This window comes from Onychostruthus taczanowskii, unplaced genomic scaffold (genome assembly GCF_017590055.1).
Source record: "Onychostruthus taczanowskii isolate IOZ18803 unplaced genomic scaffold, ASM1759005v1 scaffold9, whole genome shotgun sequence".
Taxonomy (NCBI): Eukaryota; Metazoa; Chordata; class Aves; order Passeriformes; family Passeridae; genus Onychostruthus; species Onychostruthus taczanowskii.
Window position 1 is genome coordinate 871,878 of NW_024506993.1, and position 27,843 is coordinate 899,720.

A 27,843-nucleotide genomic window follows, 5' to 3' on the forward strand; every position below is an offset into this window, starting at 1 on the left:
AGCAGCTGGGGCTGCCCTGGATCCCTGGCAGTGCCCAAGGAGCAGCCTGGGACAGTGGGGAGTGTCCCTGCCATGGCAGGGTGGCACTGGAGGGGCTTTAGCGTCCCTCCAACCCAAACCTTTCTGATGAGCTGCAAACAGAACCACTTTTGGCAGCCAAGCGTCCAAAGCCACTGGGCTCATCCCAAACTCCAAACAAACGCTGTTCTGGCTAACCCAGGGCAGGGCTGGGCTCCTCAGCAGCAAACACCACCCGGGAGCTCTCCTGGGCCCTGCAGCACAGCCCAGGACCACCTCTCCCACCTCCCACAGGCACTGAGGCCAAAGCCAGCCCCAGCTCGGGGGGCTGGAGGGATCTCCCTGCCTGCACAGCAGCTGCAGCTCCAAGGCACAGCAGCCACAAATGCTCGGAGCTCAATCCAAGGTGCTCTGGCTCCTTGATCCAGGCTCAGGTGTCCAAACATGAGCCTTCCAGTGGCATTTGCTTTTGACATTGAAATGGATATGAAAAGAGCCCTCCCAAGGCATAATAGAAAACTTGGCAAAAGGCACATGCTGCAAAAAATCAAGGCCGTTCCTTGAGCAGAGCCCCTGCTATCCAGCAGTGATATACCAGCAGTATAATCTTAATTAGCCAATAAAAGTTTTTAGACAATCTGTCTAGACTTGCTTTTGCCTGGACATAAAACTGGCTTTAAAAGAAATATATAAACAGCAATGAAACATCAGTGAAGAGCTGTCCAAAAAAGCTCCCCGCTGCTCTGCATCTGCACCCTGCTCTCCTTAAAACACGAGCATTTGTGTGAAATCCTTCAGGTTTCGAGCAGAAAAGCTCCTTGTTTGGGCTCAGAGCACGGCAAGCTCAGGCAGCTGGAGCCCCTGGGCTGCTGCTGGAGAAGGAGCCCAGCTCTCCTGGAGAGCTGGAGCAGCTCAGCCCAGCAGCCTGCAGGAAAACCAGCCCTATAAATAATGACACCTGAGAGCCATGCCTGGGGAGCACCTGGGGCTGTCCCTGCCCCACAATAGCAGGACAGGAGTGGGACCCTGGGCAGGCTGGCAGGCAGGGCAGAGCCAGCTGAGGAGCTCACAGACAAACCTCTAGGAAACCTGGTTTCCCTGCCCTCAGCATGAAAGAGAGACTTTGGGAAGAATTCTGCCTTATCTTCTAGAAGTTTTAAGTTTTCATAATAAAAGTAAATTCTGCTCCTGAAATCAGGTTTTTTTTGGATTAAACAAATGTGATTTTCCAGCCCACTCTCCCTGGCAAAGCTTCCTTGCTCGGGGACATTTTTCCCAGCCATGGCTCAGTGCTTGCATCCCCAGCCACTGGGATCACCATTGTTCTGCAGCTTTTCATCCTCCCTCTCCTCAGCCCCGTTCCTCCCTTGCTCTTTCCCCAGACTCGTTCCTTTTATTGTTCTCTAACTCCAAACTCTCTCCTTTCCCCAGCTCCTCCCCACAACAGCAGCTCTGCACCTCAAGGGGATCCTCTCCCCAAGCTTCCTAATGTCCAGTAACAAATTTGTGTCCCTTTCCTCAGCATCTCCACTCCCCAGTGTCCATCCTCCCCAGCAGCACAGACAGCCCTGCTCCCATCCCTGCCAGGGCAAGCACTGCCCCAGAGCTGCAGAAATGCTGCCAGAACCAAGTGGGAGCAGCTGGACCGGAATAAAGAACATCCTGAGCAGAGCAGAGCAGAGCAGCACCTTCTGCCCTGCACCTACAGGAGCAGGAGCCTCCCTGGGGTGTGCTGGGGAACCAGGACTGCATCTCCCTGCCTGGTGTTCCCTGGAGGAACCAGGGCCTGCATCTCCCTGCCTGGTGTTCTCTGAAGGAACCAGGACTGCATCTCCCTGCCTGGTGTTCCCTGGATTCTCCTGGAGGGACCAGGACTGCATCTCCCTGCCTGGTGTTCCCTGGAGGAACCAGGGCCTGCATCTCCCTGCCTGGTGTTCCCTGGGTTCTCCTGGGGGAACCAGGGACTGCATCTCCCTGCCTGGTGTCCCCTGGGGGAACCAGGGCCTGCATCTCCTGTCTAGTGTCCTCAGGGCTCCCTGGAGGAACCAGGCCCTGCATCTCCCTGCCTGGTGTTCCCTGGATTCTCCTGGAGGAACCAGGACTGCATCTCCCTGCCTGGTATTCCCTGGGTTCTCCTGGGGGAATCAGGGCCTGCATCTCCCTGCCTGGTGTCCCCATATCTCCCCAGAGGAACCAGGGCCTGCATCTCCCTGCCTGGTGTCCCCAGATCTCCCCAGAGGAACCAGGGCCTGCATCTCCTGCCTGGTGTCCCCAGGGCTCCTCAGGTCCCTCCCTGTGCCCCAGCCATGGGTTTCTGGGCTGGCTGATGAGCTGAAAGCACACTGCCCCTCATGTGCTCAGCAGCAACAGCTGCCTGTTTCCATGTGCTTCTGCCCTTGAGATGCAATCTCCATGCGGTCAGCAAGAGCCAGAGAAAGGCAGGTATGTGTCACTGAGGTGGCTGATGGTGTGAGGGAGCAGCAGCTTGTTCCAGCTCTCCAGTGACACTCCAAGGGGCACTGGGTGAGCTCCTCTGGGGGACATCCCCATTTCTGTGAGCATGGGGAAGGGCTGCATCCCCCCAGGAGCCCCAGAAGCAATCACCCACCGGATTCTGCCTGCTCTGGTTTCTCAGGGGCTGCTGGGAGCAGCAGCCTGTTCCAGCTCTCCTCTCTGGAGGACATCCCCATTACTGTGAGCATGGGGAAGGGCTGCATCCCCCCAGGAGCCCCAGAGGCAATCACCCACCGGATTCTGCCTGCTCTGCTCTGGTTTCTCAGGGGCTGGGACAGCAGCAGGGATTTCTGAGGTTCAGCACAGAGCAAGGCAGGGGCACACCCAGCCCTGGTGCCAGCAGCTCCTGCTCCCCTGAGCCATGCCTGGAAACCCACACCAGGCACTCATTTCCCATGATGGCAAAAGGGAAGGCAATACATCTCTCACTAGGCACCAATGATGGGGTTTGGTTTTAATTCAAGCTCTTTAACGATGTGCTTGGCTTTGGTGCCAGCTCTGCCTGTGCAGTCAAGAGAGAAGTGGATTTCTGCAAAGGACAGCTGAGATCTCATCCCAGAGGCAGCCCCTCAGGACACCTGGGAAGCTCAGGAGGGAGAGCCCTGCTGAAGAGCTGGGGGCTGCAGCCACAGTGTTCTGGTGATCCAAACCCACAGCCTGGTGCCTGGGGCTGGCAGCACCTCAGCCAGGCACGAGAGGAGCTCTAAGGTCCAGTCAGCACCTCAGGGACCCCAGCTCACCCCCCTCCTCTGCACTGCTCATGAGTTCCCAACGAGCCACAGCAGCCCTGAGCACTCCCAGGGACAGATTTTGCTTTCCTGCTCTCAGAAATTCCTCCAAGCTCTCAATGCAACCCCAGCCACTCCTGAGGATCAAGGCCAGGGCATCTTCTCCCAGCTCAGCTACAATTAACAGGAAATCTCATTAACCCTGCCAGGCTGCAGCACACAACACGAGCCACTACAAACTCAGACAGCAATCTTTCCTGGCTGTTTTTTTCTGAAATGACAAAACATTTGTTATTTGACAACAGGAGGGAGAACAATAGATTTCATAATGTTGTTATTTAACATCACTGCACACTGAAAGGACACGTGCCTGAGTACTTGGAAAAGTGGGAAGAAAAATGGAAAACACTTGAAGTGCTTGGATATAAATGACTCGGTTTTATGAGTGCTTTATCCATTTGTTTTTGCTGTGTTTGATCCAGAAAACAGCTCCCAAGAGGATGGGTAAAGGCTATTCCCATCAAAGCTGAGTGACTGAACACAGCCAAAGACAGAGGGACAGCACTGAGCCCCCCAGGAGGGCTCTGCAGGACCAGCAGTTCCCTGGAGACCTCCCCAAAGCTCCAGCTGTCCTCTGCACCCTCACACTCATGAGTACCCCGGCTCTGTGACCCTGCCAAGAGCCCAGACCCCACACCCACAGCTCTGCTTTGCTGAGCTGCCCCTCAAAGCCGAGCTCAGAGCCGGGTTTGTCTGCCTGCCCTGCCCGAGGGGCTGCAGGGGGAGAGGCTGAGCCCAGCCTGCAGTCACTGCTCCCTGGGCAGCCCCAACAGCCCACCCCATCCTCCCCCAGCCCACCCCATCCTCCCCCAGCTCACCCCATCCTCCAGAACCTCACCCCATCCTCCAGAGCCTCACCCCATCCTCCCTCAGCCCACCCCATCCTCCAGAGCCTCACCCCATCCTCACTGCTCCTCCCTGGGCAGCACCAACAGCCCTTCCAGGCTCAGCCCAGTCAGAACCAGCCCTGCCAGGCTCAGCCCAGTCAGAACCAGCCCTGCCAGCCCTGCCAGGCTCAGCCCAGTCAGAACCAGCCCTGAGAGCCCTGCCAGGCTCAGCCCAGTCAGAACCAGCCCTGCCAGGCTCAGCACAGTCAGAACCAGCCCTGCCAGGTTCAGCCCAGTCAGAACAAGCCCTGCCAGCCCTGACCATGGCAGCCCTGCCCTGGGAAGCACAGCAGGGAGAAGCAGGGACACACATCCCACATCCTGTAGCTCCAGCTCCTTCCTCACCCCCAGCCCAGGAGTGGGAGAGCAGCAAAGCCCCAGTCAGCTATGAAAATGGGCCATTTGGGGAGAGCAGAACATTCATAAATGCACTCCAGATCTTTCATTTATCTGTTAGGAGGCATTCAAGTGGTCTTTTGCTAACGACTTCAATATATATATTTCTTACAGATAGCAATTAACCTTCTGGTACAGATTAATCTTTTAAAAAAAAATCAAAGATGAATTAATCTTTGAAATTCAAGTATTCAGTAGTTTCATTAATAATCTGAAATTGTCCTTTAGATTTCCCATAATTAGACCATTCCCCTAATTTATTAATCCCACAGACTGCAGAGCATGTTTCAAATCTTCATCTCCTGCCACAATGACATATTCAAACTCGCTTGAAGTGCTCATAATAAAAGTCACTTTGTGAAGAATTATTAACTCAGAGGATCAAGCAAAGTCTTTATGTGCCAAAGCATATTTGAAAACTAAGCAGGGGAAGCACTTTCGACTGATCCTCAGATTTCCTAAGATCCCGGCTGATCAGAAACAAGTTTGGATGGAACTCTGCCTTGAGGATAATCAGCCTGCTGCAGATTCGAGCCAAAGGCAGGAAACATGCAGGTGCCCACGGACCAGACCTCCCCTTGTGCCAAGGCAGAGACTGGGAGATGCCAGCAGCCCTCTGGGAGCTGACAGCCCAGCTCCTGGCTGGGGTGGCTCAGACTGGGGCTGGGCTCCCTCCAGCCTGGGCTCTGCCACATCTGCCTGCTCCTGCAGGGCTGCACGGGGACAGCCAGGCAGGGACTGTGCTGCCACCCCTGCCCAGCTCTGCCCCCAGGTGCCATTTCCAGCCCTTTCCTGACCCTCTCCAGGGCTGCCCAACCCGTCCTGTCAGGAGTTTTCATTAACACCCACCCTGAGCCTTCCCTGGGGCACCTCGAGGCCGTGTCCTCTCCTCCTGTCCCTGTCCCGAGCCCATCCAGCTCCAGGCTCCTGGCAGGGAGGGCAGAGGGCAATGGCACAGCTCCTGGCAGGGAGGGCAGGGAGCAGTGGCACAGCCCCTTCCAGGGAGGGCAGAGGGCAATGGCCCAGCTCCTGGCAGGGAGGACAGGGGGCAGTGGCCCAGCTCCTGGTAGGGAGGGCAGGGGGCAGTGGCCCAGCTCCTGGCAGGGAGGGCAGGGGGCAGTGGCCCAGCTCCTGGCAGAGGGCAGTGGCCCAGCTCCTGGCAGGGAGGACAGAGGGCAATGGCACAGCTCCTGGCAGGGAGGGCAGGGGGCAGTGGCACAGCCCCTGGCAGGGAGGGCAGGGGGCAGTGGCACAGCCCCTGGCAGGGAGGGCAGAGGGCAGTGGCCCAGCTCCTGGCAGGGAGGGCAGTGGCCCAGCTCCTGGCAGGGAGGGCAGAGGGCAGTGGCACAGCTCCTGGCAGGGATGGCAGTGGCCCAGCTCCTGGCAGAGGGCAGTGGCACAGCTCCTGGCAGGGAGGGCAGGGGGCAGTGGCACAGCCCCTGGCAGGGAGGGCAGTGGCACAGCTCCTGGCAGGGAGGGCAGTGGCACAGCTGCTGGCAGGGAGGACAGTGGCACAGCTCCTGGCAGGGAGGGCAGAGGGCAGTGGCCCAGCTCCTGGCAGGGGGCAGGGGCACAGCTCCTGGCAGGGGGCAGGGGCACAGCTCCTGGCAGGGGGCAGGGGCACAGCTCCTGGCAGGGGGCAGGGGCACAGCTCCTGGCAGGGGGCAGGGGCACAGCTCCTGGCAGGGGGCAGGGGCACAGCTCCTGGCAGGGGGCAGGGGCACAGCTCCTGGCAGGGGGCAGGGGCACAGCTCCTGGCAGGGGGCAGGGGCACAGCTCCTGGCAGGGGGCAGGGGCACAGCTCCTGGCAGGGGGCAGGGGCACAGCTCCTGGCAGGGGGCAGGGGCACAGCTCCTGGCAGGGGGCAGGGGCACAGCTCCTGGCAGGGGGCAGGGGCACAGCTCCTGGCAGGGAGGGCAGTGGCACAGCTCCTGCCAATGAACACCAGGAGCTGGGGCTCTCTGAGGAGGGGCTCACAACCCAAAGGCAGGAAAGGCTCCACTGCCCCCAGGGAAGGTCGGGAGCTGCATCTCCAGTCAGCCCTGCTCCACTAGAGCTGCCAACAACAGGATCTTCTTGCACTGCCCAGCCGTGGAAACCCCAGGGAGCTTGCTGGCAGCGTTAAATCCCATCAGAGCTCCACCTGAGCTGTATGTGCGTGGCACAAGGAGCTGAGCACGGCCCTAAGCAGCACTGGGGATTGGATTATCCCATCCCAGGTCTGAGGAGGAGCTTTAGGCACCATCCCTGTCAGTGCCTTCATCCCCAGCATGACCCACATCCACCCCGAGCTGCAGGCACTGCTGGCCTTCAGGCTTTGCTTTCTCTGCAGGAGGCTGAGTTTTGTGCTGGCTGCATGGACAGCTCAGGGAATAAATGTAATTCTGCACAGGGTCCAGAAAATGGGATCCTGCTCTGCAGCCAGAGCCTGTCCTTCACACAGGGAACACATTTTGGGCATGAGTTTGCGACAGTGGATATTTGCAAATAAAGTCAATTTTAAATTCCAATGAGCACTGGCATTTGTCACTTCCTGCTGTATTAAATCCAAACCCATTTGCTTTAATACCACATAAATATGCATTTGTAGGAACAGAAGAATTTATGCAAATGCGGGTTCCTTGTGTGACACCAACATCAGGAAACAATTCCAGCTCCCCCTCTCAAGGCCCTTTCCTTTAAGCCCAGTGACTTTCCCTGCTTGCTCCCTGAAGATGCTGCCAGGAGGGATCCATCAGTTGGGACAGTCTGGGACAGTTTGGGACCCAGCTGGGGCCTGTCCCTGCAGACAGAACCAGTGCTGTGGGACCAGCCCTGGGCATGGGGACCCCTCCCTGGCAGCTCCTGCCCTGCCTGGGCACTGAGCTGCTCTCATTTAGGCAGTGCCAGGCAGGTACAGGGTGGGGACCTGCCAGTCCCATTTGGGGAGCACAGCAGAGCCTGTCCTCCCCCGTGCTGATGGGTTCTACCCCCAGAGCCTCTGGAGACAGCCCTTGCATTCGTCACCAGCAGTGAATTCCATCAGCTGCTTTCTCCTTCCCAGCACAGGAATCCACCTCAGACACTGGAGTTTCCAAACCCTTACGAACCCGGACTGCAAATCAGCTTGCCAAGGACTCACAGCCAAGGTCTGGCAGTCTCATCCCACACACTGGGCCTGGGGGCTCCACGTCCCACACCAGCAACCCCTGAGCCTTCAGGGGAAAGGTTCTGAATGCCCTGCACTGAGCCGGGCAGGGAAACGCCAAAGCAAAGGACTCAGATCAGGCTGGGCACCAACGGGGCAGCAGCCAGGGCTGTGGCAGCTCACAGCACAGCTCCAGCCTGTGGAGACAAGAGCTCAGCCTTTCCAGACCTGCCTTCTCCCCGTGCCCACACCAGGAACGCTCAGCCAGGGCAGCAGGAGGAGCTGGGTACAACTCAAGGATCTCTATTTCCCCCAGAAGCGACTGAAACCCACTGAGGGTTCCCACTCTCTGAACCTCCACGAGCACTTTAGGAATGACAACATCCAGGAGCCATTGAGGAGCATCGCAAAGAACTGCAGCAGCTTTGGAATCAAATATGAGCTCTAGAAACACACGGTCACATTCGGCACAACACGACACGGATGACTTCCGCAGCGCTTTCTGAGGGACACGGGCGTTGCCTACCTGCCTCTCTGGAAATTTGCATGAAGGACTCGACTCCTTTTTCTCCATAATTCCCTTCAGATGCCAAAGTGGATACATAATTCCATCCCAAAGCTTTCACAATGTCCACCATTGCTTGTGCTTGGAAGGAATCTGGAGGAACCACCCGTGAGAAGAAATCATAGCGCCTGTCATCGCTCAACTCTGGTGCAGTTGAGGCATAACTGATTTGTGGGATCTGTAGAAAAAAACAATTTCTGATAAATACACACATTCACATACTCATGGCACTTCTTGCAGCAGCGGCTAAAGCACCTGGCTTCAGCTGAGCTTTGGCTTTGCTGTGTGCAGCTGCAATTCTGCACCACGCTCCCCTGCAGTCCAAGGAGCAATCCCTTCCTGGCTCCCCGTTTCCCAGACAAAGCTGTGACCCACCTGCACACAGCTCTGGTGCACGTCCAGCTCTCCTTCCCTTGAGGCAATCAAACCAGCACACAAACCCTTGTAACCCCTCACTGCCCTGGTCTCACTGTGCTGGTTTTAGCAGGGTTTGGGATCCTGGCAGGGTGAGGTGAGCTCTGCACTGCCAGCACTGGCTGAAAGCCAGGGAGACCCTTCCTCAGCCTTAGGAGGATGAAGGCTCCAGGCTCAAGGCACAGCAGGTTCAGTTTTTACTCCTGATGAAGAACAGTGTGAAGGTTGCTGAGCAGGGACATCTCTGTCACAGACACAGCCTGGGCACACTCAGCTCTGTCCCAACTCTGCTCCCCCTGCTCTCAGCAGAGTGTGGAGGAGCCTGACAGTGACTCTTGTGACAGAGAGCCCAGAGCAGTGCTCAGGGCTGTTCTGCCCATGCTAAGCAAGGCCCCTGAGCAGCTCCTGAGCATCACATGAACCCCCAAGCCCACTGTGCAATTGTTTGTAAGAGTCTGGGACTGCTCCTTAAGAAAGCTGGCCTGGCTCTCGCTGGAGACACCAGGGAGGGCAGGGCAGAGCTCTGCACAAACCATCCACTCAACAGCTGAGCCCTGCAGCCCCAGCTTTGGTTCTGCACAGCACTCCACAAGGATTTATCACCCTGCAAGTATCTGCCAGCCCTCCTGCCTCCTCAGAAAAACAGATCTGCTCTGCACCGCCCCGGGATCAGCAATGCAAAGGGCTCTGCACCTCTGGCTCACAGAGAGCAGGGCAGGAGGAGAGCGAGGGCTGCTTTCTGCAATCAGCACAAAAGGGAGGCTGAAATACCAGCTTTTATCCGTGGCAACTCTTTGTACTCCAACTTGCCAACAACTGGTTTTTCAACTGAAAATCAAAAGGAGCACATTCTGCACTTCTACAGCAAGCAAAGCTTCTACAGAATTTGCTGCATTGCTTATATTCCTAAGGAGACCTTTTGGATTTTAAGTCTTTTTCCACTGTTCATAAAATATTAACTACTGCTGGCTGCTTCAATCACTTGGAGTATAAAAAGCAGATATTAGGTGCTTTACCAGTGTTTCTAACAGGATATCTAAAAGCAACATAAAGTTATATATGTGTGCCAAGTAGAATTCTCCTCCCGTTTTGTTCAAATACAGGGAGGAAAATCCTTCAGTGGGTGTGCCAGGGACTGCAGCCACCACAATTCCCCTGCCCAGAGTGTCAGAGCTCGTTGCAGACACCTGCAAAAGGCACCTTCTGCTCCTGCCCAGCTCCCATGCACACCAGCAGCATCCCAGTGGCCAAACTGGGCACCCACGAGGTAAAAATCAGCTAAAACCCAAGTGCTGCCCACCTGGGAGCTCCACACAGGCACCTCCAGCCCCTGCCAGCACTGAAGTGCACTTGGGAATAAAAATGAATTGCCCAGCTCAGCGAGACCCGAGGGCAGGCTGGGCAGTGTCCTGTTCTCTGCTCCAGGGATGCTGCCCGTGGTGTCAAGGGACAGCCACACAGTTTTACATCACATTGCTCTGCTGAGGGCTTTTCAATTATCCAGATAAATATTTGCTGTCTCGTCACTGTTTTATTTTTCTCTCACTTTGGTAAAATCTGTTCTTTGTCATCACTTCAGAACTGCAGTTGGAAGAAGCAGGATTCCTCTTCCATCACTTCTCCCCATTTTCTGCTCTGACACACCAGACAGCTCCAGAGAATCCCAGTGTGCTTCCCAAAGGCTCCAGCCCCTTGGCAGAGGGGCTGTGACCCCCAAGGGACCCCGAGCTCCTGGCCCTTCCCCAGCTCCCCTGCCTCCAGCAGCAGGGCAGGGCTGAGCTGGAGCTCTCTGAAGGACCCTCAGGAGCTGAGGGAGCATTTCAGTGATGGGAGAAGCAGATTTTCCTCAGTCCCTGAGTTTGCAGTACACACCACGCTCAGGCTTTCACATGCGCTTGTTTCACATCACACTGCTCTGCTGAGGGCTTTTCAATTATCCAGATAAATATTTGCTGTCTCGTCACTGTTTTATTTTTCTCTCACTTTGGTAAAATCTGTTCTTTGTCATCACTTCAGAACTGCAGTTGGAAGAAGCAGGATTCCTCTTCCACCACCTTCTCCCCATTTTCTGCTCTGACACACCAGACAGCTCCAGAGAATCCCAGTGTGCTTCCCAAAGGCTCCAGCCCCTTGGCAGAGGGGCTGTGACCCCCAAGGGACCCCGAGCTCCTGGCCCTTCCCCAGCTGCCCTGCCTCCAGCAGCAGGGCAGGGCTGAGCTGGAGCTCTCTGAAGGACCCTCAGGAGCTGAGGGAGCATTTCAGTGATGGGAGAAGCAGATTTTCCTCAGTCCCTGAGTTTGCAGCACACACCACGCTCAGGCTTTCACATGCGCTTAGCCTGGCTGATGTTCTGATGGCAGCAAGGGGGAATGAGTAATGCTGGGAACATTGTCTTAGTCAGTGATTAATTGACGTTAATCTATTTCTAACACTGACCATTATTCTTCATTTATTTCATTTTCTCCTGCTAATGAAGAGCTGTCTCTGGGTCACACTTGTTGTCTTGCTCAAGCTCCTGTTGGAGAGCAGCTGCAGCAGGAGCAGCAGCACAAACACACCAGGGAGCCACCTCAGCCTCTCCTTCCATCCTCAGCCAGCCCCAGCAGCAGCCTGGGACAGCTCACCTCAGAGCAAAGCCCACTGAAACACAAACAGCTCACCTCAGAGCAAAGCCCAGTGAAACACAAACTCAGCTCACCTCAGAGCAAAGCCCACTGAAACACAAACTCAGCTCACTTCAGAGCAAAGCCCACTGAAATGCAAACTCAGCTCACTTCAGGGCAAAGCCCACTGAAACACAAACTCAGGTCACCTCAGAGCAAAGCCCACTGAAACACAAACTCCCTGTTCCAGTTTTCCCTTTCAGACTCTCTGGGTGTTGTTATCCAATCCCAAATCCTCCTTCTCTCCCTGCTCAACAGACCCTTTTTTCCAAGAAGAATGACAGAACGTTTGGGTTGCTCACCAAAGGCACGTGCCTGGTCCTGGAACACACAAACCCAGCGCCAGAGCACACAGCAGCCCTCCCTGGGGCTGCAGGACTGCCAAAGCCTGGCCTGCCAAAGCCTGGCCAGAGTCAGCCCCAGGCCCAGCATCTGCAAACACCCAAACCAAGCAGTTCTGGGGCTGTGCTGCCTGCAGGGACTGAGCTCAGCCCCTCGTTAAAGGTGATGAGGAAGGTGCACCTGAACCCACCTCAGGCACGACAGCAGCCAGGAGACGTCAGCAAGGCAATTTCCTTGAGGACCTGAGCAATTAAGATAATGCAGGAGTGCCCCTACTGAGACATTAATGAGCTCCTAGCAGGCCAATATGAAGTTCACACTTTGCTGCATTTCTAATTTCAGTTTCCTATGAAGTTTGATTGTGGTTTCCTGGCACGGGGGAAGCTCAGCCTGCTCTGGCAGAGCCCCCCGAGCCCATCCCGTGGGGCAGGGCAGTGCAAACACTGCAAATCCCCCAAAAACCCAGCTGCACAATGAGCTGCCTGGAGCCTGCCTCAGCTGCAGAGCTCTGTGTGAGCTGATGGCTGAGTGACATCTGTCAGGGCTCAGGGTTTATTCCTGCAGAAATTCATCAGGTCAGGGTTTGATCCTCAGCTAGCACAGCTACTCTTTGTGCTCCATCCCCATCTCAAAGTGCAGGACAAACAGCCCCAGCATCCTGCACAGAACTGATACTGAAGCTTCTCCCTGGCTATTTTCTCTGGGCAAAACCCCTCCAGACCCTTCCCATTCTCACTTTGCCTTCTGAGCAGGAAGGAAATCTGGCAGGCAGCTCTAGAAATGCAGATATCCATGGGAAGCTGTCCCTGCCCTTGGCAGGGGGCTGAACAGAGCTTTGAGCTCCCTGGAACCCAAACCACGCTGTGATTCTGTGGAAATTTCACCCAGAACACTAAACAAGGTCAGAGCTTGTGAAGGCAACAGGAACAGATCTCCCTGCTGCTCTCCAGGGGCTGGAACTCCAGCTCAGCGTTTCCCCAGGAGCTGCCAGCCCTGGGGCACAGCACAGGGAACATCTCTGCCTCCTGCTCCCCTCCTGCCCAGCCCTGCCAGCACCAGGACCCTTCTCCAGCAGCCCCTGCCCTCTCTGTGCCTGGGAGGTGCACAGGAAAACAAATATCACTGCAGGTTTTGCTGCAGGGCTCCCAAAAGAGCTGGAATTGCATTCCCAGTAGCCTCAGGTCATGACGAGAACAGCCCCTGCTAAGGCACTTGGTGGTGATCCCTGCTTACCACCCATCCTCTCTGGGCACTTCCAGGTCGTTTCACAGCCAAGAGTCAAATGTTGCCAGTGAGAAAGTGAGGGAGAACAATGAGGAAAGTTTTCATGTAAATCCCTTTCAGGAGCAACAGCAAATATTTCTGAGCAGTGGAAGGAACACTAAGAAATAAAGCCAGAAATGATTAAGGGACCTGAATTTTGGTTACACCTGCAGTGGCTCTTTCCAGCATCCCTCCCAGCTGGGTGGGTGAGCTCCATCTCCCACTCCTGGCCACTGTCAGGATTAAGCAGCACCTTTAAAAATTCCCAACTCCTGGTTACCATTATTATTGAGGATGGAGCCCATTACTGGAACAAACATTTCCAAAGCTACTTTGGCTTTCTCCAACAACTGCCCTTCTAACTGAACACATTTCTGTTTAATTCATTTCAAACCTGAAAAGAGCCCATTTCCAGGCACACAAACCAATCCCCATCCCCACCACAGCTGTCATGAAAAGTCCTGGAAAGACATCCTGAGTGACACTCCCAGCTGGGAGCCTTCTCCACATCTACGGGATCTTTCCTGCTTCCTTTCCTAGAGTGAGAAAGTGCTCGTAAACAAATAATTGTAGCAATTAAGGGACAATAATTACAGCAATTAGTACTGTCCACATGGCTCATGGGAGCACTTCATCAGCTCAGAAAGCAGGAGAAAAGATCATAAGCACCCAGTAAAGTGAGATGTGTCCATAAATATGAGATATCCCGTATTTCATCTTGATGACCTGTGCCTGGACCAAGGTCTGCTCGTGACAGTGATGAGCTTATGGCACAGATTGGTTTTTTAATAGAAAAACAGGGGGTGATTTCTTAGCTTTTAAATGCTAAAAGAACCTTGAAGAACTTGACTTGAAACCAGGAGGCCCAAAATTGTAACGAAAATGAGTCACAGCACAAAAATAAACATCTTACCCCCTCTAAAGCTGTAGATAAAGCTGTCCTTGAATAAACAAGGACATCACCCCTGCCTCAACGTGTTCACATACTGGGGATTCGGACTCAGCCATTTATGCTTTCCTAGGGATGAATTATTTACTGGAATGCTTCACTTTCCATGCCTGCAGTGCCCAAGGCCAGGCTGGATGGGGCTGGAGCAGCCTGGGACAGTGGCAGGTGTCCCTGCCATGGCAGGGGTGGCACTGGGTGGGATTTAGTGTCCCTCCCAACCCAACCCAACCCATCCTGGGGTTCTGTGTCTGTGCAGTGCCCAATGGAGAGAGAGAAAGAGCTTGTCTGCCTCTCCCATGCCCTGAACACACCCTGCAAGGTCTTCCAGATGCCAAAATACATTCCCATTCCTCGGGTGTTCAGATTTCCAGCAGCCAGGGCATTCTCAGAAGGGCTCCTGTCACCACCCAGAGTGCTGAGCAGACACTCAGGGTCCCTGCCCTCAGTGATGGCACTGGCAGCACTGGCTGATTTGGTTTCATCTCCTTCCACGTGCACCATTCCCACATCCCTGCTGCATTCCCAGAGGCTGAGGAGCCAGGCTGTGTGAGCAGAGGCAATGCATGGACACCAAGCACACACATTCCTGCAGTGACTGGAGCTCCCACATCCAAGCACGGACTCACCAATTCCAGCTCTTCTGAAAATAAATCAGGAGCAGAATATAAACAGAGTGAAGCAGCTTCTATGTTTTATTTATGTGTACACACTGCTCCATTCATCCCAAACAGATAATTGAACCTTATATTGTCTATGCATATTTTAAAAGGTTTTTAATCTGCAAGTATAAATCTCATTGATTTTGAAAGTAGCCCGATAAAGACAACACCAGTAACGACTTATTCAGCAGCCAGGCTGAGACAGAAAATGTTCTTGGTGGCAGAACACAGTTCTGTGAAAGCAATCCACAAACACAGACACACCAAGGCAGCCCAGTGGGACAAAATGCAGCGTGGGACAAGGGGAAGCACTCATCCTGGTGCTGTTATTGGGCTAAATGAGAGCTGTCAGCTCGGCTGCGAGCACGGCTCAGAACTGCGTTTCTAGGAGAGCTCCACGCTTGGGTCGTGGAAAGCGAGGCTGTGGTTTGAATTTTTGTTCCTGAACTGCCAATATAGCCAAGAATCTGACAGCCAAGGGGAATGGCCTTGGTGCCCTGACAGAGTAACACACCCAACATCCGGCAATACACATTTAGCTACGTTAAGAGGTTATTTATTTCTAATTTCAGTGTACAGTTCAGCTTTGGGCAGGCAGCTCAATCCCACAGTGAGCAAACCCATGTTCCTGTGAACAACTTCCACCAAACAGATATTGCAGAAGCAGGAGCCTGTTCTCATTAAAGTGTTGAGTGGCCTCAGTTAAGGGAGAGCTCAGATAATGTGATCTCCTCCAGCCCCCTGAGTCCTCTGACACCCCAAGGGCACCAGCTGCATTTCAAGCAGTAAATGATGTTTTAAACAGGGTTTCTGGAGCTCATTTCCCTCCGTGCAATATTGGAAGTATTTCTGAATTTAAAAATGTGTCAAGTAATAAAAACCCCCAGGTTTTTAATGTGCTCACACACTGTGGCTGACTGAATGGTTCTGCTTGAGTTTAAACTGTCTGCTTTGGATTGGCACTTTATGAAAACCTTGAGGCAAGAGGAGAGCTGTGAATTATAAAGAATATGTGTAAGCTGCTGCCTGACCTCCCTGCAGCCCTGCTCACCCACACCTACGAGCCTCAACAGGTTCCTCCTCCTCCTCTTCCTCCCCCCAGGTGTCCCCACACCCGCAGCCAAAGCTCAGGGTGAGATGTGCTCACGGAACTCCAGCAGGAGGTGGCCAACCCAGAGCTAGAAAATGAATCCCAATTTACGAGCAGAGCCACAGCCCTGCTCAGCCTGCCCCGGTGGGAGCTGCTGCCAGCTCCCAGTGACAGCAGGGAGATAAATCCCTGCCCAAGGGCTCCTGGCAGCCCCCCTCGCTGCCAGGGGCACCTGCACAGAGCCACACGTGGGGACAGGGCTCAGCCACCTGTCACACTGCTGCTGGACACAGGACACGAGCCAGCCGTGCTGCTGTGTGGGGCAGGAGGGGACAGGGCACAGCTGATTGTCCTGGGTCTGCCTGGGCAGGCTGGTCTGACTTCTGCTGTAAGCTGGTTCCAGAGACTGCCATGGTCTAAGTGATAACACCTCAGTCATCCATTCTTCATTCTCCCTTTTCTACCAACAGATTTGGGCAAGCAGCTCAATACCACAGAGAGCAAACCCAAACTCCTGTGAACAGCTCACCGAACAGACACTGCAGAAGCAGGAGCCTGTTCTCATTGAAATGCCTGAGTGGCCTCATGGAGACCACTGCAAATCATCTCCTTCTACAGCACAAAACCCAGAACAGCATTTCAGAGCATCCGAGGTGTGCCAAGTTGCAAGGGCAGCCAGGAAGAGAAAACCCTGTAGGAGCAAGGGCCCAGCTGGTGTCCTCACCTCCCAACCAGTGTGCAAAACATCAAAAACTCCTGCCATTTCAGCAAACAGCACAAATGTTCTCAGAGAAGGGATGATGTGCTCCAGGTAAGAACAGCCTTTAGTCCAGGTGCTCCTTGCTGCTGCAGCCACACTCCAGGGTGTGGAGGTCACTCCTCCACCACACAGTCTGTGCCTCCAGCCAGAGTTACTGCCTGCTCAGCAAGGAGCACTCCACCAGAGAGAAAGCACTAGGCTGGAAACACCCCAAAATCAAGTCCAACCCTTCCCCAGCACTGCTGCGTGCACCACTGCCCCGTGTCCCCAAGGGCCACATCCACAGGGCTTTGAAACCCCCCGGGATGGGGACCCCCACTCCCCAGGCAGCTGTGCCAGGGCTGGGCAGCCCTTTCCATGCAGAAATTGTTCCTGACATCCAGCTTAGCCCTCCCCAGCCCAGCCTGAGCCGTTCCTCTCCTCCTGTCCCTGTTCCCTGGGAGCAGAGCCCCCCTGGCTGTCCTCTCCTGGCAGGAGCTGTGCAGAGCCACAAGGTCCCCCTGAGCCCCTTTTCTCCAGGCTGAGCCCCTTCCCAGCTCCTCAGGAATTCTCCATTCCCTTCCCAGCTCCTCAGGAATTCTCCATTCCCTTCCCAGCTCCTCAGGAATTCTCCATTCCCTTCCCAGCCCCTCCAGAGCTCCCCTGCACCGGGAGGGGCTCAGAGAGGACAAACTGTTCCATCATCTGCAAGGTCAGACGTGTCCTCCTCGAGTCCCAAGTATTTAATATTCCTTCTGAGGGTGTGGGAGCACGGCTGGCCGGGGTGGGGATGGCTCCACCAGGGACACTGAGGGATTATATTTAGCCCGCCTTTGATTTCATGTTTTCTTTAATCCAAAATAAACATTATCACAAGTAAAAAGGCCTGTTGTGTCCTCTGAGCATCAGAAACAGAGCAAGGTCCTTCAGGACACACACTGGGTATAAAGGAGAGGGAGAAAATGCAGTGAGGAGAGATGTGAGCGAGAATGGATTGTAATTATGGGAGAAATCTGCATTTGACATTTCTCCCACTACATATCCAAGAGTTATAGGGTATAATGAAGTTCCAGTGAATATCTGTACCTTTTATTCCCTTATATTTCATCTCTGGCCTTTCACAAAGTGCATCATCACCATGTAATTCTACAGATATCCAAATATTTCTGCATTATTACAGGAAAAACCACAAGGCAATCACACTTTTACCTTCACTGGTTTTCTTCACCTCAACATTGAGCTTGCCAGCTAAATAATTACATTTCTTCTTATCTAACTTGTGGGAAAACAAATTCAATAACAGAAATACAGTCAGAAAGACGAATGCTTAGGGGAGAATAATTTTCAGACTTAAACTTCACAAGCTCAATAGATTATTCTGGACACTGGATAATTACCCTGCATGTCTTTATCACAAAAGTGCCTGGACATTCTAATTAATCCAAATTATTTTCTAAGGGCCATGTTATTAGACTCATGCAGGAACAGCCAGATATAGAAATATTTTTATTTTTGCAGAGGTCTCTAGCTCAGCCTTGCAGCCCCCTGATGAAAACCCCACCAGAGCAGCTCCTTGCCCTGCCTGGAGCCAGCCCAGAGCCAGCAGAGGAGCCCACGAACGTGCAGGAGGAGCTGCCCGGCCTGAGCAGGGTCCTCCTTAAAAATAAAAACCAGTGCCCAGTGCTGATTTCATCCACAGCACCCACCCCAGCCCACAACCTGTGTCCTTGATAAAACTGATCCTAAAGCACACCAACAAACAAAGCTGATCCTAAACCTAAACCAGGCCAACAAACAAAACTGATCCTAAACCCTAAACCAGGCCAACAACAAAACTGATCCTAAACCACACCCACAAACAAACTGATCCTAAACCACACCAACAACAAAACTGATCCTAAACCCTAAACCCCACCAACAAACTGATCCTAAGCCGCACCCACAAATAAAACCAATCTTAAACCCTAAACCAGGCCAACAAACAAAACTGATCCTAAACCAGGCCAACAAACAAAACTGATCCTAAACCAGGCCAACAAACAAACTGATCCTAAACCACACCAAAAAACAAAGCCGATCCTAAACCACACCAACAACAAAACTGATCCTAAACCACACCCACAAACAAACTGATCCTAAACCACACCAAAAAACTAAGCTGATCCTAAATCACACCAGCAAACAAAAGTGATCCTAAACCCTAAACCCCACCAACAAACAAACAGATCCTAAACCACACCCACAAATGAAACCAATCTTAAACCCTAAACCAGGCCAACAAACAAAACCAATGCTAAACCACACCAACAACCAAAACTGATCCTAAACCACCCCACAGCCACTTCCACTGACCAAACCAACCCTTCCCATCTGCACCTGCCTTGCTCTTATTTTTGCAGTGTTGTTTCATCATTAACTCCATTTTCAGTCTTTAAAAAAGGTTCACAGTTCTCCACCAAGTGTCCTTTGGAAGTTCCACGTGTCAAATTTGGTGTAAATTGCTGTCAGTGCTCAATAAATGGGATAGTCAAGTGATGGTCCATCAAACAAAACAGCTGGGCCTGCAGCACACCTCGAGCAAAGCAGATGTGGTTTGTTTCCTCTCCTGAGAGCAGAACTGTCACACCAGACCTGACCTGTTATACCTGGCACGGGGCACAGAGCTGGCCTCGTTTACAGCTTGGAACAAAGAGTACAGAATAAAGAGCAGATAAAGCCACGAGCACTCAGGTTCTAAAACACCCGCAAACCAAACTTGATGGTTCATCCCTGCAATTCCTTCAGCAGAAAAAAAAAAAATAAATCCAGGCACTCTGGAAATGGGAATGGTACCTGGAGGAGCCTCCCACCAAAACCTGGAGCAGCTTTGTCTGCAGCAGCCTGAGGAGCTGGGCTGTGTGGCACTGGATGGGCCCCCAGGCAGCGCCTACAAAGGGGCTGCAAGCTCTGAGACATCAAAGTAAAGGGCTCTTGGGCAGCCCTGGATTTCCTCCCCTTCCTCCCGTTACATATAGCTAAAGATGTTATAAGAGAAAGGCCTTAGAAAATCAGGCCTTGCTCTGCTGAATTACCAACAGGCATGTAAGTTCTCGTAAGGAAAAAATAGTAGAATAACATAAATTATTCTTGTAGAGAAAAACAGTCTGCACCTGCAAAAACAAGAAATCTGTTCCACAGGAATCAGTGAAGAAAATATGTAAATATATCTAGAGAGAAAATATATATCATAGATATATTCAGTAGTCCTTACCAACCAAGGAACTGAGTTTCACTGTACTGCTGACCAGTCAGGTTTAACACAGTGCCTTCTGATATCTCCTACAAATGTGAACTATGTGATTAAAGAATTGGCTTTTCTGCATGAAAAAACTGAGTGCCCAGGATTCCTCTGCCTGTCCCTGTGCCCAGGATTTCCCTGCCTGTCCCCGTGCCCAGGATTCCCCTGCCCAGGATTTCCCTGCCTGTCCCTGTGCCCAGGATTTCCCTGCCTGTCCCTGTGCCCAGGATTTCCCTGCCTGTCCCTGTGCCCAGGATTTCCCTGCCCAGGATTTCCCTGTCTGTCCCCGTGCCCAGGATTCCTCTGCCTGTCCCCGTGCCCAGGATTTCCCTGCCTGTCCCCATGCCCAGGATTTCCCTGCCTGTCCCTGTGCCCAGGATTTCCCTGCCTGTCCCTGTGCCCAGGATTGCCCTGCCCAGGATTTCCCAGTCTGTCCCCGTGCCCAGGATTCCTCTGCCTGTCCCCGTGCCCAGGATTTCCCTGCCTGTCCCCATGCCCAGGATTTCCCTGTCTGTCCCAGTGCCCAGGATTTCCCTGCCCAGGATTTCCCTGCCTGTCCCCGTGCCCAGGATTCCCCGGCCTGTCTCAGTGCCCAGGATTCCCCTGGCAGCTCCGTGCAGGGCTCTCCACTGATCCATGCCCAGGGCAGGGGAGCTTTGGGAAGATGAAAGCGATCTCTGTGACCCTGGGAAGCCCTGAGGATGAAAGGTACAGGAGCCATTTCTGGAAAGCACAGAGTATTTCAGGATCCCTGCTCTGTGGAAAGGCTGCTGGAGCTGGGAGAGCTCAGAATTCCCGAGGGATTGATCCTGCAGGGTGCTGAACAAGCTGCTCGCCCTCAGGAGCACGTGAAGGATGGAGCTCAGCAGCTGCAGGTGAGAAGGGATGGTGTGAGATCCTGTGTGTTCCTTCCATGACAAAACGCCTGGAGCACCCTGTCCTGGCTGGTGCAAGCTGCCAGGGCCTCAGCAGAGCTGGAGGAGCCGATGCACCAAGGGAACACGGGAGGAATGGCCCTGCGAACGCTCCTGCATCTGCATTTATCACCTCACCATGAGCACCGCGGCTCCAGATCGCCTCATGTTTATGCATGCGCAGTTTAGACCCTAAATCACCGCTTTTTTCCACTTCTCGCTGAATAGCTATTTCTGAAAGGAAGTTCATGCGGAATGTCGGGTGTCGGATCATTTCCAACAGCTGACTGTAACAGGTCCTCATGGGCTCTCCCGAGAAACCGAGCAGCGCCGGGAGGGGATGGGAATGGGGATGGGATGGGCAGGGAGCTGCTGGGATGGGGATGGGATGGGATGGACAGGGAGCTGCTGGGATGGGGATGGACAGGGAGCTGATGGGATGGGATGGGGATGGGATGGACGGGGAGCTGATGGGATGGGGATGGACAGGGAGCTGCTGGGATGGGATGGGGATGGGATGTCCCCCATCAGCCCCTGACCAGCAGGGCCATCCCAGCCCGTGGGGAATCAGCCAAGCTCCACCAGCCCGGAGCCCCTGCGGGGCTGGAGCTCCCTGCAAGAACAGATTGGCCCTTCCAGCCCTGTTCGTCCAACCGGGAGAGGGGGATGGAGAACGGGGCTTTGCTCTCCACTTGGAAATGGTGGGGAATCCAAAGGGAAGCAGCAGCCGCGGATGCCCAGACGCCGCTGTGAGCTTTCCCAGGCACGCCGGGCTGCCTCTGCCCCGCGCTCAGCCCCGAGTGACAAATGAAACCCCAGACACTGCTCCAGGCGCTTCTGCAGCTCCTGCTCCGAGCCACAGCAGCATCTCATGGGTGCTGGTGGCGCTTGGGGACCGCCACCCCGTGCCCCCGGCTCCCAGCAGTGCCTCTCGCATCCCTCGCTGCCAGCCTTAGGAACGCCACAACGTTTGTCTCCTCCTTCATTGCACCTCCCGCAATCCCCTGCCCTCCAGTTATTTATTCCTCTGGAGGGCAAAAGCACGGCGCAAAGGAACAAGGCCCCTGTGCATTCTTCATCAAGATCTGCAGATCGGCTGCTAATTACTGCAGGGCAACTGTGCCCCGCCGGGCTGGAGCAGGGGCAGCCGGGGGTGCCAGCCCTGCCCAACCTGCCCAGTGCCATCCCTGCCCACCGGCACAGCAATGGGCTTCTGGAACGCCGTGTTTTGGTATCACAAGCAACCAACAGGAAAATTAGCATTGTAAAATGGCAACCTCGTTTAGATAAGCACCCTGTGAATCCATCTAATTTGTATACAGAGTCATTCTGTGGTCACAGCCCAGTGCCTCCAGCCTCTCTGTTTTCTCCTGCTGCCCCAGCTCCTAAACAGAGCTCTGGGAGTATCCCGAGGCAGCTGCCAGCACCGGGAGCAGGACAGGACCATCCCTGCCTGGGCACTGCCAGGGTGCTGCCACCTCCCTGGGCTCCAAACCTTCAGCAATGCCCCAAATGTCCTCACCCAGCTGCTCACGGGGCTCTTCTGGAGCTGCACAAGGGCCATGAGCCCTCTGCACTGTCACAGCACCTGCTCCAGGTACCCCTGTGGGCACAGGCAGGACACCCCCGGAGTGGCACAGGTGCCACACGGCCCCCAGAGTGGCACAGGTTCCAGAACACCCCAGAGTGGCACAGGTGCCACACGGCCCCCAGAGTGGCACAGGTGCCAGGACAGCCCCAGAGTGGCACAGGTGCCACACGGCCCCCAGAGTGGCACAGGTGCCAGGACGGCCCCCAGAGTGGCACAGGTGCCACACGGCCCCCAGAGTGGCACAGGTGCCAGGACAGCCTGGCTGCACATCTGGCCGGCTCCCTGCCCCACTCCCCCCTCTTGCAGCCACATCCCTTGTGGGATTTGTCCTCCTGCAGGTTTTCCCCAGGCAGGAACGCCAGGAGATGTCACCAGCCATCCTGGCAGCCTGGGAATCACCACGTTTGATAACAGAGAGCTGACAGGGAAACTCGACAAACAGAATCCTCTGCACTTCCCTGCTGTCCCGGTCCATCCGCATTACCCCAGACATGCAGGAGATCTCTATCCATCAGGTGCTTGCACCAGTTCCATCACCATGGCATCACAGAGCTCTCAACTCTTTAAAAATAGAACTGAGAGCATTTTCTCGTTATTTCTTCCTTCCAAGCTTTGCAGAGAAATGCTGGGATCACTTACGGCGTTATTTTATTTATTCCTTTGTTTGTGAAAGAGGCTGAGCAAAGCACTTCGCCTCCCTTCCTGCCAAGAGAGGGAAAGGAAAACGAGGGGAGTGCAGAGGAATGTAAAGGGCTGTCTGTTGGTGCGGGGTCCCAGCACGTGTGATGCTCACACGTCCCTGGGGTGGCTCCCAGACTGCACAGCTGGGACAGGAGACAGAAAGGAAGGAGCTCTGTGGAGCTGAGAGCGATCCTAGAGAGCCTGGCTTAATTAATTAGTGCAGACACGCCGGCTGGGGAGCAGGCACTGCAATGCTGCTGCATTTCCCCATCAGCTGCACACGGGAGGCCAGGCTGGCCCAGCCCCAGCCCCAGGGGCCCTGCTGGGATCCCAGGCACGGGGAAAGGCTGATCCATCAGCACCCAAGAGAGGCGCCTGGCACGGCTCAGCCCGGGACACAAATGGTCCTCAGATCCCCTTCCTTCCCTGCTCCACCAGCCCCTGTGCTTCCCGGGCTACAGCAGATCCGGCTGTGATGGGAATTCCGATGGGAATTCTCTGTATTTGCTCTTGTCCCATCCCTCTCAACAAGCTTTTTGTCTAACCAGACGGCAAGAGCCGCGCAAACTCCTGCCCCTCCCGGGCCTGGCACAGCCCTGCCAGCCCCTCCCGGGCACGGCACAGCCCTGCCAGCCCCTCCTGGGGGATGGCACAGCCCTGCAGCCCTTCCCGGGACTGGCACAGCCCTGTCAGCCCCACCTGGGACTGGCACAGCCCTGCCAGCCCCTCCCGGGCACGGCACAGCCCTGCCAGCCCCTCCCGGGCCTGGCACAGCCCTGCCAGCCCCTCCTGGGGGATGGCACAGCCCTGCAGCCCTTCCCGGGACTGGCACAGCCCTGTCAGCCCCACCTGGGACTGGCACAGCCCTGCCAGCCCCTCCCGGGCACGGCACAGCCCTGCGAACTGAGAACATTTTCTCGTTATTTCTTCCTTCCAAGCTTTGCAGAGAAATGCTGGGATCACTTACGGCGTTATTTTATTTATTCCTTTGTTTGTGAAAGAGGCTGAGCAAAGCACTTCGCCTCCCTTCCTGCCAAGAGAGGGAAAGGAAAACGAGGGGAGTGCAGAGGAATGTAAAGGGCTGTCTGTTGGTGCGGGGTCCCAGCACGTGTGATGCTCACACGTCCCTGGGGTGGCTCCCAGACTGCACAGCTGGGACAGGAGACAGAAAGGAAGGAGCTCTGTGGAGCTGAGAGCGATCCCAGAGAGCCTGGATTAATTAATTAGTGCAGACACGCCGGCTCGGGAGCAGGCACTGCAATGCTGCTGCGTTTCTCCATCAGCTGCACACGGGAGGCCAGGCTGGCCCAGCCCCAGCCCCAGGGGCCCTGCTGGGATCCCAGGCACGGGGAAAGGCTGATCCATCAGCACCCAAGAGAGGCGCCTGGCACGGCTCAGCCCGGGACACAAATGGTCCTCAGATCCCCTTCCTTCCCTGCTCCACCAGCCCCTGTGCTTCCCGGGCTACAGCAGATCCGGCTGTGATGGGAATTCCGATGGGAATTCTCTGTATTTGCTCTTGTCCCATCCCTCTCAACAAGCTTTTTGTCTAACGAGACGGCAAGAGCCGCGCAGATCTCCTGCCCCTCCCGGGCCTGGCACAGCCCTGCCAGCCTGCAGCTCACACTGGTGGCCACTCCAAGCACCAGTTAACCCCAGAGATTTATCCCACCCCATTTTGCCACCATAATCGAGCAGGAAGAGACACTAATTAGCAGGGAGCTGTTGCAGGGATGCATGAATATTAATGCCACCGTCCAAACTAATTTCCCCCAATTACTGCTGTTACAGCAGCTCCATTACAATCCACAAACCCGGGCTGATATGAAGATCTCCCTAACAGGAGAGTGAGAACAGCTGCTGGAGAGCCCACCACGCCTCAGCTGACACTAACAAGGTTAATTTTTCCCCTGTAGAAAATCACAGAAGTCTGTAAATATTTTAAGAATAAAAGCAGCCTTTCCCTCCTGGTATAAATATTCTGCTGTCAAATCCACAGGGAGGTTCCTTGAGCCCGAGCCCAGGGAAGTTTGTGATCTCCTGAACTCCCAAGCGTGCAGCACTGAACACTGAGAGAGACAGAAAGACCCATTAAACCAATGAGCTGGCTCCTGCTTTGGGATCTTTAGTCCAGATTTCACATTGCTACTCCCCTCTGAAGTGTCTGTGCTCAGGAACTCATCAGTCTGTGACATGGCTGAATGATTATATGACATGTTAGAGCTTAAATGCACTTTTATTATGCATAAAGCATTACATTTTTGTATTTATTTCCTTTTGCAATGCTTTTTTACCCCTCTGCAAACACAGCCGACACTTGGAAGTGATAAAGCTAAAACCTCTGCAATGACAAAGAAATTACATCTTTTCCAGAGGAAAAGGAACCACTGCATACACTCAGATACATGACTGGGTTGCACTGATTCAGAAGAAGGGTGAAACAGCAGCTCTGCTCCTGAGGATGCCCAGGGCTGGGCTGAATCACCCACCCTGCACAGCCCTGGGAGAGCAGCAAGAGCTGAGCTCCCAGCCAAGGCAACAAACACATGTGGTGGCCACAGAGATGAATTCCCAGTGCTGGCTGACCAGACCCCATGAGCACACCCCAAAGCCCAGCTCCAGCCCAGGAGCACAGCCCCTGCAAGGCAAACAGCCAGGCAAAAACTCATCTGGCTTCCCAGCTGAAAGGGAAAGGTGGGAGCAGTGGGCAGGACAAGGCAACAGCACCTTCCAGTAGACAAATCCCAGAATCCCGGATTATTTGGGGTTGGAAGGGACCTCTGGAGACCAGCCACTCCAACACTCCAACCCACTGCACAGCTGGAGCAGTGACACAGAACACGTCCAGGTGGTTTGGGATGTCCCCAGAGAAGGGAACTCCACAATTCCCTCAGCAGCTGCTCCAGGGCTCTGCCCCTCCACGGAAAGCTCTGCCCCATGCTGAGGTGGAACTCGGTGTGTTTTAGTTTATAGCCAAACTCCTGCCAAAACCCAGCTTCCAGTGACAGCCCAGGCTCCTGGAACAAGCAAACCTGGCCTCAGCCCTGGCACCTTGTTCTACCCCAGACCTGACTGGACACTGAACCTGCACCAGCCCCGGGCCTGGCGCTTCCCAGAGATCTTCTGCACTCCAGGGAAACACAGCACAACGTAATGAACAGCAGCTCAAACAGGGGCTAAGCACAGATGGGTTTTCCTGGTGCTTATGATACGCAGAAGTAGGGAAAACCCAAACGAAGCACAAAGCCCTCAGTGATGATCAGTGCCGGAGGAAGATGTCAAAAACCACGTTCAAAACCACCCAGATGAGGCTGTGCTGGACCAGATGCAAAGCTGAGGAAGGGTTTGACATGATCTCCAGCTCTAAACACCAGGCTCCCTGGGAGCAGCCTGCGCACACAGGAGCCTTTGAGAGGTTTTTTCTCTGCTTCCACCTGCTGGTCAGACCATCCTCAATCCAGCGGGATCAGCACTGCGGGGACTCAGACCCGGGGGACGGGGAGGGCTGGGCTGGCCCTGGCCAAAGCCCAGAGGCTGCTCTGGGGCTCTGTGACATTCCCAGAGAGCACAGTGGGACATGCAGCAGCTCCTGACTCGCTGTGATCAGCCCCAGTGCCATGGCCTACAGTTATTGTCTGAATAATGACACATTTCTTCCTTGGGTGGTGCTGACAAATCCCTACAGAAGAGCTGGACACTCACTCTGGCAGAGAGCCCCAGTGCCTACAGGTATTGTCTGCATGATGCCATTTCTTCCTTGGGTGGTGCTGACCCATTCCTGTGAATGCTGGACACTGTATTGCCCATTACAGAAACAAAATAAACCTGAAATGCAGCCTCGTGACAGCACCATCATTTCTGTGGTAATGCCAATAAAGAAGAGTTTAACAAATAATTCTGGGGGTGAAAAGCAGTCCCACTGTATTTCAGATTTATGTTTCCCGAAGGGACACTGCCTGAAAATTGGAAGAGGCTCATGGAACTCGTTCCTTGAGATAATTGCTGTTAATGGCTTTCCTGCAGGATGAACAAGGACTCAGAGCTCACTTCTGCTGGGATGTGCACTCCAGTGCCTCCATCAGATGTGCACCCACAGCTCCAGCTCATCCCCACTCACGGAATGCACAGGGATGGCTTGCACAGAAACTGAAACCCTCCTGCCAAGCAGCAACACCAGATCCTCTGCACCTCCTGCCAGGGAATTAATTCTGTCCAAATCCCAGAGCTCCAGCAGCCACAGCCCAGCGGGGAGCAGCAGGTGAAACACGGCATGGGGGTTCCCACACTGCCTGCTCCACAGGACCAAACAGCCTCAGGTGTGCCAAGGATGCTCACGCTGCACACCAGCAAACACTTCACAAAAGCTCTGGCAAGCCCTGGCACAGCTGCCCAGGGAAGTGGTGGAAGCACCATCCCTGGAAGAGGTCAAAGCTCACCAGGCTGTGGCACTGGGGATGTGGTTCTGGTGGGGAGATGGCTGGGCTGGAGCTCAGGGGCTTTTCCAGCCTGAGGGATTCCATGGCTTGGTGCAGGAAGAGGAGAGGAAGAGGATCAGAGCTTCCCACACTGGGCTGAGGCAGGAAGGTGAATTTGTTTCTCTCTTGCTCATCAAAGCTGCAGCAGGGCTAATTGGCTGGAATGGAACTGAAGAGCTCAGGCACAGTAAGCCAGGCACACCCAACCAAAGCACACTGAAATGGTGCTGACCTGCCTGGCAGCTGCCTGGACCCTTTGTCACAGCTCCTTGCAGTCCCTCTCTCCCACCAAGGAGCAGCTCTTGGCTCCTGCCCCTCGAGGCCTGTTAAGCTTTTCTTTTCCTGGCTCTCTTTAAAGACACTGCCTGTGATTCCAAGCCTTTCATGCTTCTCCCTTACATATCCCTGCTCCATCTGGCACTTGCAACACCTTCCAATTTAGATTCATCTGGAACGACTCCAGCAACAGCTTCAGAAATACTGAAGCAGAT

The 27,843-nt window shown here is 54.4% G+C and overlaps 1 protein-coding gene across 1 annotated transcript in view; it reads right to left on the minus strand.

Annotated features, from left to right (window-relative positions):
• Window positions 1-27,843, minus strand: part of GRM7 (glutamate metabotropic receptor 7) — a 192,438-nt gene that overhangs the window by 106,635 nt on the left and 57,960 nt on the right. The window contains exon 2 of the mRNA XM_041425792.1: window positions 8,257-8,473. Within this exon, the coding sequence (XP_041281726.1) occupies window positions 8,257-8,473 (217 nt within the window). The remainder of the gene's footprint in view (window positions 1-8,256; window positions 8,474-27,843) is intronic.